Source organism: Schistosoma haematobium, chromosome ZW (assembly GCF_000699445.3).
Source record: "Schistosoma haematobium chromosome ZW, whole genome shotgun sequence".
In the NCBI taxonomy this organism is placed as follows: domain Eukaryota; kingdom Metazoa; phylum Platyhelminthes; class Trematoda; order Strigeidida; family Schistosomatidae; genus Schistosoma; species Schistosoma haematobium.
The window spans coordinates 7,468,896-7,482,240 of record NC_067195.1 but is presented as its reverse complement, the minus strand read 5'-3'; the positions used below and the strand labels follow the sequence as shown (position 1 = coordinate 7,482,240).

At 38.5% G+C, this 13,345-nt stretch overlaps 1 protein-coding gene across 2 annotated transcripts; it reads left to right on the top strand.

The window, feature by feature from the left end:
- Nucleotides 1-889: 889 nt before the first annotated feature.
- EMC8_1 (ER membrane protein complex subunit 8) lies at nucleotides 890-10,416 on the top strand (the record flags this gene model as incomplete). 2 transcript variants are annotated; one of them, XM_051210289.1, is made up of 6 exons in its annotated part: nucleotides 890-995; nucleotides 9,165-9,374; nucleotides 9,413-9,489; nucleotides 9,531-9,600; nucleotides 9,653-9,735; nucleotides 9,776-10,416. In XM_051210289.1, exons 2-6 carry the CDS (start codon nucleotides 9,177-9,179, stop codon nucleotides 9,921-9,923), a joined length of 576 nt encoding a protein of 191 aa, XP_051070264.1. In that variant the 5' UTR covers nucleotides 890-995; nucleotides 9,165-9,176. The 2 variants fall into 2 exon arrangements, with proteins under 2 accessions (XP_051070264.1, XP_035588332.1); XM_035732197.2 differs by lacking the exon at nucleotides 890-995 and adding an exon at nucleotides 6,669-9,021 and having other exon boundaries at nucleotides 9,776-9,923.
- Between the last annotated feature and the right edge of the window lie 2,929 nt (nucleotides 10,417-13,345).

Sequence of the window (13,345 nt, the reverse complement as noted above, 5' to 3'; positions counted from 1 at the left end):
CAATGGCACGATGGACTTTGAAAACCGCCCCCAAGTTCACTGCATTTAATCAGAGGTAGTTTTTTCAACGTTTGATTTTCAGTCAACCGACTTAATAGGAGTTAATATCACGTTTGACCTATTAGCCAGCGATATATATATCCTTAGTTTGTAAACGGCTACGAATGCTAACCGGAGCCATGTACAAGTAAAATCTATGTGGACCTAATTCTTTGTTTAGGGTATTAAATCTGCTCTAGTTAATACTGAATAACTAAAGTCACGCTGAACTAATTATACTTATGCCTGCATGTCTTATCAAGCCCGCTTTTCTCAGCAATTTTGACCAGCACTACTGCGTTGAGTCTAAAATTTCCCACGATGCTTCGAGTGTTGTTGCTCATAAATAGAGTACATTTATTTCCTCTTGTCTCTGACTTCAAACTTTGTCAAATATGAGTTGAACTATTCCCGAAAATCTACTCATATTCTGTTTGACACTCTTCAAAATGTTGTGGATCTATTACTTGATACCTTTATTCTCTATCACGGTACTTGTTTGGATTCGTTCCATTCGTAAAAAGTGATGAGTCACCTTGCCTCCATAACCGGTAGAGTTCAGTTTTTAGCCCAAATTTAAAGGCACAGATGTGTTTCCGAACGCATAAATAACCCATAAAGCTGTCAAAGTCGTTCAAAACCACATCAAAAATGACCATTGCTGCAGTTTAGCAACAAACACTGACAGCGCATTTGTAGAGTAGTTAGATAAATACAATAGCAATCGAGCTGAATTGTTGTAAAAATGGTTTTCCCTCTTAAAATTTGTTTTTTCCTCTAAGAATACCTGTTTATTGCTGTAGCAATGATACAAGATTTACTGTGAAACGGTTCATTTCATAGTGGCATTGAGCGTCGTACATTACGTTACCAATTGATTGAATTGTGGCGCTGCAGTTAGTGTTTTTGTCTTACCATGTAGATTTTTGTGGATACTAAGTATTTATATCATAAACGTGAGCTAAGATTTCACTGTGAAAACGTTTCAATGATCTTTGCTTGTGAATGTTCACAAGTGGTGTCAGTCTAATATATGCAAAACTAGCCCTCTAAACAAATATTTTGTTACTGACTTTTGAAATTTCTTTTCCTATAATTAGTCCTAGGTTAGAGACACATGTACGGTATATTAACACAAAATTCGTATTTTTTTACTTGGAAATCCGAGTTGAAAAAGCATAAACTGGAGGTGCTTAGAACATCCTCAAGCTCCCAAATTGAGCACAAAGTTATTTGATTATACATGAGTCATGGGACAGTTCCATTGAAAATTTTGAGAAAAAACAAGAAGATTCAAAGTTTCTCATAGTGGGGATTGTTTACAAAATATTCCTTAAACTCATCTAAGATTTTCATGCACTTTGAGAAAATGCTGAGTCGCTAATTGAAAATCCAAAAGATTTTACTGGTTTTGTCCCCAGAATGTACCCCACATTTTCTCAGGTTCAATAATTTCGAGGACCACTCTCTGACTTCACAAACGCTACAATTTTCCTGTGTGAGATCGAAATATGTACACGAATTCAAGGATCTGTGCTTTTAATAGTTTATTTATTTATTTGATACCGTATACATATGGGCCACACAAATCAGTTGTTTCGTGTGAGTCTGGAATACTACCCGGTCTCCTAGACTGAAGCAGGCGTTTTCCTTACAGGGCTACACCCTGAGCCTTCGACCTAATATTCTAATCCACAAGACAGTGAAGCAACATAAGATGCAGTCCCATGGTAGCCGGTGACCAACAATAGGTTCATACGCCATTTGTTCCCTCAGGATCCTGGAGCCCATGTGCACGACTGGTTTGAAATAAGGATTTTCCAACTCCCCTAGGTCGATCCTCCGTGTCCACTAACCCGTTTAAAGCGACGGACATTCGCTTTTCATCCTCTAAATTCCGTAAACCACACTCCTGCTACAAAAGTGCAGTGAGTATGACTTCCGTGAAAGTGGTTGTATATACGCGGTCATGTGAAGGTATTTCTCGAGGATGAGCTGACTCTCCCCACTCTCAGCTGTACCAGGGCACTTGGGGGCTAGGTCATGATCGACACTGATAATCTGGACAGAAACCACGTTTCCTATTAACTTCAGTTTGTGTAGAAGCTTGACTATTTACTGTGGTTGCTGCAGCGGAAAGCTTTTGCGTACAACGTATTTATCGTTTAATACTACTTCCAAAACTGTCTATCGCACGATCTTACACCGCCAAGTTATCAAACGTACTACAAGTAGTCTTTCTCAAAAACACTTCCCATACTTTACACCGTGATTGTCATTTTTGGTCTAAATGAGATTTCCATATCATCAATGAGGATATTTATTAAAATAAATGAGTGATTCGGGAGGCTGAACTTTCGTTAATCCTGTTCGGTTGCATCAGTTATATTGCAAATTAGAAATCCAAAGTGAGAACGTTAATCATTTCTATCAAACGCTATGTATACATACAGATATATTCATTAGATAAGATTAGAATATAACAATGCTCACAAATGTTGTATGCAGTTAACTGAAAATGAAATATAGTAAAATTTGTATACTCTTTGGAAGTGAGTAACCTGCTGTAATGCCACCGTGTTTTTGGGGCAAGCTGAGAAGTAGGAACAAAGTCATTGAAATGTTTTGTTGCATCTGAAGATATTGCTTCGAAATTGCTTTTTCTTATTTCGCCACCACAGATGCTTTACTAACCAGGAGCTTTGGCCGATCTTAGATCATCCCGTTACAAAGTATATATGTCCTAGAAATCTATGTACACGGGACTAAATGTAGAACGTTTGCATATATCTATACTACTTGAATGGACAGGATCTATGAACTAGAGTGTTTATGAAATTGGTGAATTGCCCTCAAAATTCCTGGACATGGAAAACTGTAGGGTCAATTCTGGAAAAAAACAACCAGTTAGATCTTCTGGATTTTTAATTGGTGATTCATACCATTTTCCCAATGTGCATAAAAATCTTGGGTAAATTTAGTTTATAGTGGAAAACATCTGAGCTTTGTGAATTTTCTTGTTAAGTCTGAGAAAGAATCCTACACCTGGGAAACATTTGGGTGGATTTCGGGAAAAATTCCCATCCTTATTCATTAACGATCCTTTGGTTATTTTTTAACCGAAACTTTCAATGGAATTTTCACTAAATTTACTAGAAATTGTTGTTTTTTCCCAAAGTTAGGAGTTTGGGCTAGCATACTTTGCTTGAATTCAAAGTTTTAATTCTTGAACCGCACTTGTAGGACATTTGTGAAAATCGTGGACTTTCAGTTAAAAAGGAACCCAAACCGGTGGTGATTTTGTGTATAAACTTGACAGCAGTGTAACTTTTTAGGTGTTTGCCAGATTTTTCCAAGATTTGCGCGAAATTCACACTGAATTTGTCAATTTTTCACCAAAGCTGGTAGACTGGACATCCTACAAACATAATAATGAACTAAGGTTCATCCCTTCTCGAGTTCATGCTGTCTGTCAACAGTCATCTGACATTTCTGAATACAATCAGATCTTGGACATAAATAGAGTCTTATCCACTAGTGGTTAGTATGTAAAGGAATACTATTTTAGTCATCCGACACACACCTTCGTTAGAATTTCGTTTAAAAGACTAATCACTACTACGCGAGCTAAAATCACAAATTGTGTCGATACACTATGTGTTAACAAATATCAAAATACGTAAAGCCAGTCCACAACATGTATAAGTCAACTTGGAACTTGCGTTTAAGTATATATTGGTAAACGTATCGATAGAAATATCGAAATCAGGAACCCAAATAAATTCATCCTAAATTTGATGTGAAATATCACAAATGTGAATTTCTGATCGAGAAAGGCATCTATCATCTCGAACCGCATTTTCAATACTTCATTATTATTACTACTGCATTATTCTTGTTCACTCACTACCCACTTTTTAAATTTTATCCCATCATGCTAATTTGGTTCGACGACTTGGGCAAATGCATAATTGTAACAGGACTTTTTATTATGACTGACCTTATGATTCGAAGTATTGTATACCCTAGGTAACTCAAAGACATCTGTCTGTGCCGATTTCACGTGTCCCAACCAAGAGTTTCATTACTTAATACCAAAATAAACTTTAGACCAAAGCTGATCTGACAATGTTTTTAATAGGTTGATTTATTTGACCAGTTTTTGATATCAAGAATAACGAATAGAATAGTTTTCATAGATCCAGATATAAAGTACGAGTTTCTTGTTTGTAGTAAGATAGCACAAAGGGATCATGATGGTAATATTTATTTAATTAATTATTTATTTATTTGAACACAAATATTGGTACAAGAGAGCGCCAATATATATGCGCCACACAAAACAATGAGAATTCGAAGAGAAAAAAAGGTAAGGAGAGCAAAAAAGAGAACAATAACGAAGAGATTGGTGTAAGGTAGTGTAGTAATAATAATAGTAATAATGAGGGAAACGGAAAGGTACAATCAGAAGAAATATTTCAGTTAAGGAAGACACAATCACTTTTTATGAAGAAAGTAAAAGAAGGTTACAGCAGGATCGCCACTGGCTTATATTCTGAGCCATATCTGATAACTTCTCTAGCCACTGTGTAGCACCATCTCTCGGACCCCAACCAGGGAGTCGTGAAGGACCGACAGAAGCCAGTCCTTTGTAGCTTTCTTTCATACCACGACACTATGTCATACACCGACCACCTCTTCGCTTTTTCCAACCAGTCCCAGAGTCGGCAAATAATGCACGACGTGGAATTCTCTGGGACGACATTTGTGGAACATATCCAAGCCACCGAAGTCGATGTTTCAAGATGGTGACACCAACTGCATTATCGCCCCTGCGCCCGAACACGATGCCGAACCTCTGCATTACTGACATGGTGTTGCCACTGGATGTCAGCAAACCTTCGGAGACAACGATGATCGAACACAGAGAGTCGTCTAACATCCTCATCTCGGACAGGCCAGGTTTCACAAGCATAAAGCAAAACTGCTCTCACCGACGCGTTGTAGATCCGACCTTTTACAGCCAGACTAACATCACGAAGGCGCCAAAGGTGGCCCAGATTGCCAGGAGCAGCTCTGGTTTTCACTATATGTGAATCGATCTCATCACTCACACCCCCACCAGCACTTATGCAGCTACCCAGACACACGAACTTCTCAACTACGTCTATCTGCTCACCATGCAGGGTGAGTACAGGATTGGAATCCTGCCAGTCTTGTAGAAGTACTTTGCACTTCGAAGGTTAAAAGCACATACCATACCTACGGACACTGATTGCCAACTGATTAAGTGCGGATTGCATGGCTTGGGCATCATCGCACAGTAAGACAATATCATCCGCATACTCAAGGTTGAGAAGTCTTTCTCCAGGCAACAGATCCACACCACCATTACTTACATCCATCAGAGCTGTTTCCAGAATGTCATCGATAGTAAAGTTAAAGAGGAATGGTGAGATTGGGCAACCCTGCCTAACCCTACTGCTCGAGTGGAACAATGGAGAGAGGTGGTTGTATGCCCTCACTCTGCCTGGGGTGTTTGTATATAGGGCTTTTAGGATGTTAATAAACTTCTCAGGCACACCCTTCTTCAATAGACAATCCCAGAGAACAGTCCTGTCCAACGAATCGAAGGCAGCCCTGATGTCAAGAAACACTACGATTGTTGGCCTTTGATAAGTATGGCGGTGTTCTGACATTTGGCGGAGGGTGAAGATATGATCAATACATCGTCGACCAGAACGAAAACCAGTCTGCTCCTCGCGAGTCAATCTTTCTCGGGTTTTGAACAACCTACGAAGTATGACGGAAGCCAATAGCTTGGACGCAATCGGAAGTAGACTCATCCCCCGATAGTTGTTACAGGAACGACGTGAACCCTTTTTAAAGATAGGGACAACTATCGACTCACTCCATGACGTTGGTACACTCTCTAGCTCCCAAACCTTTGTAAACAACGTCGTCAATTCCTTAGTCAGAAAGTCACCACCATCTTTAAAAAGAGCCGGAGGTAAGTCATCTGGGTCCGGTGATTTGTAGCGCTTCAAGAGTTGGAGTTCCTTGCGGACTTCCTCCTCGTTTGGTGGATCAGTCGTCACCAGCCATGGAGGGCAGGACAGTCTGACCGATGTTGCTGGAGCAGCAGGACAGTTGAACTGCGCTTCGAAGAATTCTGCCCATCGTCCAAGATGTCGATGGATGTTAGTGATTGGCATCCCGTCATTCTCACAGATGGTTTCGCTCACACCAGACTTCTTGCTGCCAGTGGCTCGGATGAGTTGGAAGAGCTTCAGGTTGTTACCAGATGCAGCTGCTGCTTACAACTCATTAGCACGCTTCGACCACCAGGCTTCTCGGTCCTTACGCAAGCTTTGCCCAATTTACTTACGTAACATCCTTCGTTTGTGGTCAAACTCACGGTCACCCGGATTAGCCGACGGGCTTCAATGAGTTGTAAGGAACCAGGAGAAACCCAGTGCTTAAAAGCGGGACGTTTCGCAAACCCACAACTGACTGTTCCCGCCATTTTCATGACGTCATGCAATTGCAACCAATGCTCATCTATACTTTTCGGTGGAGTGGTAGCTAGCCTAGAGGCTAGCTCGGTTCGATACTTACTTGCAACAGAAGTTGCAACCAGATTGCTAACATCAATCTTTTGGTGGTGGTCACTTCGTTGTCCACTGAAAAGTAAGGCAGTATTGGCGCAGACCAAGGCATGGTCAGAGTCCAGATAGGTACTCCAAAAGGAGCGGCAGTCTTGTACACAACCACGCCAGCGGTAGCTGATCACGATGCGATCAGGCTTGAGATGCAGAGGGAGGACGCCAGGTGGCACATCGGCGATGACTGTGCCGAAAGTTAGTGCTAGCCAGAAACAGGTTGTGGTCTGTGCACAGTTGCAGTAGACGGTCCCCGTTATCTGACCTGCGACCAACGAGTCCCCATCGGCCACCTAAACGACTCTCTTCTGTGCCTAGATGCCCGACCTGAGCATTCAAGTCTCCGGCTAGTACTACAATATCTGTCGAACGCACTTTGTGGAGAAGAACAGTTAACTGGTGGTAAAACTCATCCTTGATTGCATCCGAGCTGCAATCTGTCGGGGCATAGGCGGAGATGACGAAAAGACATAGTTTCTCACGCCAATTTCTTCTCACTTCGATGGAACTTTCTAATCTAACAGCACAAAACCGACTGTTAATGGGGATCCAATCGGTTAATGTTGCCTCAGCTCTAGCGATTAGTGTGACACCAATGCCAGCAAGGTCAGACGAAGATGCCACAGGGTTTCCGGATAAATGCACGCAAAACAAGCTTTTCGAAGCGACAGATGAAGAGCGAATTTTTAGTACTTCACTATAGTCTTAAATACGGATCTTGGATAGACAACAAACGTCGATATTAAGACATAGCCAGCCCTATCTGTTGTCCGACCTGCATAAGTGTGCGAACGTTGAAGGCAGCCAATTTGAATGGTGCACGTATTTTCAGAAAAACTGCTTGAGTACTCATATTTGGTGGTAGCATACAATTTTCAACCAGGCAGTGACTCGAGAACGTTTAGATAGAACTGAGTTTCCACCATAGGTGAGCTGCTGTATAAGTCGAAAAATAAGGATACATAAGGTGGGAATAAAAGAATGAGAAAATGACGTAGCAAATATTAATAATAATAATGTGAATTGTTTGACTGTGAATCGAAGTGAGAATAGAATTTTCAGTAAATATCATCACTTTCATTTTATTTGTGTGTGGGCTGTGATGCTGCCCGGGTGCCCAAAACGAAGCAGGTGGTTTTCTTAGAGGGCCACATCTCGAGCCTTTGACCTAAAGGTCTGATCCACAAGGCAGTGGAGCATCGTGAGGAGATGCATTCCCATGGCAGCCGGTGACCAACGATTGATTCATACGCTATTTGTTCCCGCAGGATACTAGAGCCCATGTGCACCATTGGTTTGGGATCCGGTTGAAGCGCCGGACATTCGCTTTTCGTTCTCTCATTTTCGTAAACAACACCCCCGCCGTGAGAAGGCAATGAGTGGGACTTCCCTAGCAGAGTCTGTATACGCGTGGCCGTGTGAGAGTATTTCGTGAGGGAGAGCGGACTCTCCCCACTCTCGGCCGTACCAGGGCATTTGGGGGCATGATGGTAATATAATTTATTAGCATTAAATAAAACGTCACTCGGTAGTCTTACCACATAAACTTCCTAAAACATCTGGTTCATAAATAAAACGAGGATTTTTTACATAGATATGTACCAGGTGAGTTTTAAAGTCACTAGCAATCAGCGTTCCATGTTTCAAATAAATGATTGCTTGTCATGAGTAAAAAATTATCAGTCAACATCAACCAACGAATTTTTAGTGAGGAAATAGCAGCTATTTGCGGACATTTCCGTTTCAACAATGATAAGTTTAATTATGATATTTATATATGCTACTGAGAACTGTTCTGAGCCCTTATTTTGAAATTTAATTCCGGTTTGTGTAGTAGGGTGATGTAAACATTTTTATTCGGAATAGCCATGAGCTTAAATGTGTGATGTTTACATCGAATTGCAAACAATAATGGATATCCACTTAGTATCGGTCCTTCAATAGCCATCTGCTTGCTGATGCGACTTGATATTTTTACAGCAAAAGTGCAAAGGACACTGTCTTTGTAGTTATTGCTTTGTCATTTCCTTGAAGAGTTTACTACCATAGTTAAGGTGTGGTATTAGTTTCTAAAAAAACATTTATGCACCTATCATTTTAAAAAGTGGGAAATAGCATTATTCTGAGCAGTGACCAAACGTAATCTCACCACGTATGTTTCTGTATTTGCTCAGTGATTTAAATTCAGATACAGAAGACATAGTTTATGATTATAGTTTGTTTTGATTGCTGGGATATCCACCTGCTTTCTAGGAGGATTGCAATAAAATTGAAAGTGCTAAATGTACCGTGCTAATGTGGTATGGCAACTCAAACTCATGTACGTACGTACAAAGTTCTACGTTGTTACTGACTGACCGAAATGTACTGTTTAACTTTTTATAGTTCTATACATACTAATCTTCTATTGGTGTAAATCTTTTGATAGACAAACAATTTAATGTTTCAGTTGTTAATTTTTAGGTTGGTTTGGAAATGTCAGCTGCAGTACATATTGGTGAACTTGCATTTTTAAAGATGGTTTTACATGCTGCCAAGCATCCAGAGAGTTCCGTCAATGGTATTCTTTTAAGTGATCAAAACTGTGATTCACAAATAATCATTACTGACTATATTCCGCTATTTCACAGTGTCATAAATTTGACACCAATGCTGGAAACAGCTTTGTATCATGTTAGTCAAAATTCATGTTTATCAAAATTGAATGATAGGTAGACTCATATTGTGCAGCTAAAGGTCTTCAAATATGTGGTTATTTCCAAGCAAATGAATACATTAATTGCAATACGTAATTTTGTTATTTTTCATTTTCCACTGTAAAAAATATAGCCCAACAAGTATTGCATGCAAAATTGGTGAGAAGTTAGCTGAAAAATGTGGCAACGTTTGTTTATTGACTGTAAGTTACATTATCCGGTTACGATCTGTAAAAAAACCTAATAATTTAATAGTTTAAAAATGATGCTTTGCATCGGTTAACTGGAAACTACTTTACAGTATTTTGCAAGTCAGATTGGAAGTGGAATGATACAAAGTAAGTTCTACTTCAGTAAATATTCTGTTCATGAATTCAGGTACACATTTAATCCCAATGTTAATAAAAAGTTAAAAGAAATTCTACATTTAAAAGTTCACCGTCAAATTGTTGATTTTGATGATCATTTGAATGATGTTAATTGTGATTTTCTTAATTTACAATTATCGAAATCGTTATGTGTATAAATTGATTTTTTAATGTAAAGTTTTTAATTTTTTTTTTCAAACAACAATAATATCTAGCTGACATCTTTTTCTTAATTGTTTTAGATATTTGCTAAATAATATTTCTATGAAATAATAACGTATAGCTAGATATTACCGTAGAGTTTTTGTTTTATCCTTATGCCGGATTAATTATGTAACGTGATATGACCACCAATTAAAGACACTGACTTATACAAGCAGTCTAGTTTTCTTATTGGTCTACCGAGATGATAGCTTTTCTCCTAATCCAGCCGGTTTAAGTCCAGAACGCTAATATCAGCCTCCACAATACGAATCATACATTTAAGTTATACTGAGTTTATATACAATCAAACCAGACTGCATCATACCATAAAATAGAAAATAACAATTATACAAGATCAAGTCAAAAATTGGCTGTGATTATGAGAGACGGTTATTAATAAATTGGGAATATCTTAAGAATATTAAATCGTATAATAATAGTCAACAGGTCAAATAAAGTTCATAATAAAAAGAATATGAATATACATAAAGTATAGTTACTTAATGGTTATATAATAAGAATATATGTAATAAATGTCCACAAATAGATCTTAGCGGTTACTATTCACATATTCTTCGTCCGGAAACAACAGTTTTGGTAAAGCGAACACTAGGAAACAATTCAATAACGTATGATACGATTGTCACGGATTAATACTGGATACTCTTCCCAGGAATTTCTTCTCATGCATTAAACATGCTTGTAACAATTAACAGGGCTAGAAGAATATTTAACAAATAACTACCGTCCGCACTTATTAGCCGATCACACCTTATTATGATAAAACATACAGATAAAGTGTATCATGACTTTCGTAAATGTAAAGTATCAATTCATACATTCGTAATTTTAACGTTCGATCTCGTAAGTTGTGTTAAAAAACTTTTAATTTAATGTTAGTTCACACGATATCCTCTGTAAACATAATACTATTGATTGATAAAATATGAACTCATCTCATTTATATTATTGCATGTTGTCTTTTAAAATTATGATTAAAAACATAACGTATTAAATATCGTGATAAAAAAAAGACACAATTAGATATTACTATCCTATAATAGAAGAAAGACAGGAGAAAATACATTTTGGGAATCAATAAAATTTAATCAACCGTCAGTAAATAAACTTCAGTAGATTTGTTCATCTCTTGTAGCTCTCCTAGAGTCACTACCGGTTCCAAGCCTGGGTAAAAGAAAAGGGTTTGGCATGGAGTCGGCAACCCTACGCCAGAGAAAAAAACCTTGCTAAAAACTCCAACCAGATATGTTCGAGAGTACCTTTAAAAAGTTGATAACTAGATTTATCCATAAATACATTATTCCTAGCTTAAAAGTAAAATTAAAACATTAAAAGATTATCACACAAAATTGATGTATTATCAGGCTGCTCTCAAGATCTATGGTAACATGTATCACAAAGTGACAAGCCTCTATAAGATCGGAACGATCAATACATAAAAATAGAAGAGGATCCAACGAAGAGAATTTCATTTTCGATGTAATCCTTACTTACATTTGTATTTATAGTTGTTTGGTAAATATATACGTCTATAGAAAGATAGCGTCATAAATAGATTCGAGATTTCAAATGAGGTTGCATAATAAGCATGGGGTTAGAGAAGAATAGTAAATAGAAAATAATTTACGAGTCAGAATTATGAGATAACTATCCCCTTGAAGGATATGGATAGAAATGAGAAATGTAAAGTTTACAATAACTGGATAGTACTGCAGATGGAAATTAAGACAAAGAAAGAATCCTAGCCCCATACTAATAACTACTATGTGTTCACCAGTAGCTAGCTTCGTGTGGGAACTCTCGAAGTTTTAGTGAGAGATCGTGACCAGTGAGGCTAATCCGCGTCAGGTATCTACCTCAGACAGTGCAAGATGGTCGCACAATTACATGGCTTGCTTGAAGTTGGGCATCGATGCTGTCTTAGGCGTCTAGAGGTTAAGCGTTCGCGCACGAGACCAATGAACCTGGGTTCTCATCCCGCGTGCGGGGTTGTGGGTGCGCACGGTTGAGGGGTCCCATGCCAAGACGAAAAAGTTGTCCAGTATTTCTGAGTTTCCAATGATGGTCTGACAATGGTCGATTCATGGTCTCAATCAAAAATTCTACAACAACAGCGCCATATTAATAAGGGATGAGTGGTTGGACGTATCGTTTTTGCACGTAGAGTTCGGGTTTGGACTGGTTGATCTCCAACGCTTCATCAGTGAATAGGTTTTTGATTAGGCCTCCATTAGATTATTTTGAAGGGGGACTTTTCAAGCAACATGTTCAAGGTTGAACTGGTGATTGCTTTTTGCCCTCCATTTTAAAAGCCATGTCGGGTAATGTTCTAAGATGCATTTTGGTAGTGATCGCTTCGTGCGGCCAATGTAACCTGCCACACAACAGCAAGTAAATTTGTTTTGCTTTTATTACTGTTTTGTAACTTTGAACCGTAATCCGTTATCATTATCCCTTAACAACGTTTCATGATTACTATTCATTTGTTATTATAACCTTTGCGTTTCTCAATTTTCTTATCTCAAGATGCCACAGGTATTCTGAGTTTGACGACGCCTTTACATGTAGGTCCTTCAGTTAGGTGTGGTTAGAAAAACTAATGAGGTCAGCATCAGTGTTAAAGACTTACAGAACCACCTAATTTGGGGATTAATTTACCGCTATATATCTGTCAAGTATACAATTATCTCTCATAATTCTGACTTTTTCCATCTACTATTCTTCTCTAACCCCATGCTTATTACGGAACCTCATTTGAAATCTCAAATCTATTTGTGATGCAATCTTTTCTATCTTTCTAAAGACCTATGTATTTGCCAAACAGCTATAAATATAAATGTACAGCTTATGGAAATTTTATTCGCTGAATTCTATTTTTATTCAACGGCAATGTATTTCTGAAGATAGTTAGAAATGAGCTCAACATTCATCATGAGCTAACTCATAGGGCTAGTATGCAAAGATCACTGTCTGATGTCGGAAATTCCTAAATACTAGGTTTATATAAAACAATGATACATCTGTACTGTAGCTAACATTCAGTATTCGATCATAGGTGTCTTTGAAACACTGCTCGGGTATTCTTCATCCCAATAGGCAGTTGATTGGAGGTCTGTATATAACACTTTTTGGTAGAACATGCTGGCGAAGACACTCGTGGAGAAAATACAGTTGTTCTCGAGTGGAAGCATGCCTTTTGGCGAAATTCTCACATTTTCGAACAAAGAGAAGCATACTACGTTCATATGGTTTTGAAATGGTGGAGAAGATTTGTAGCTGAAGTTTGTGCTGATGATGTCGTTCAGAAGAACGATGAAACCTGCACAACCAAACCATCCAGCTCAGAGAACAAAGC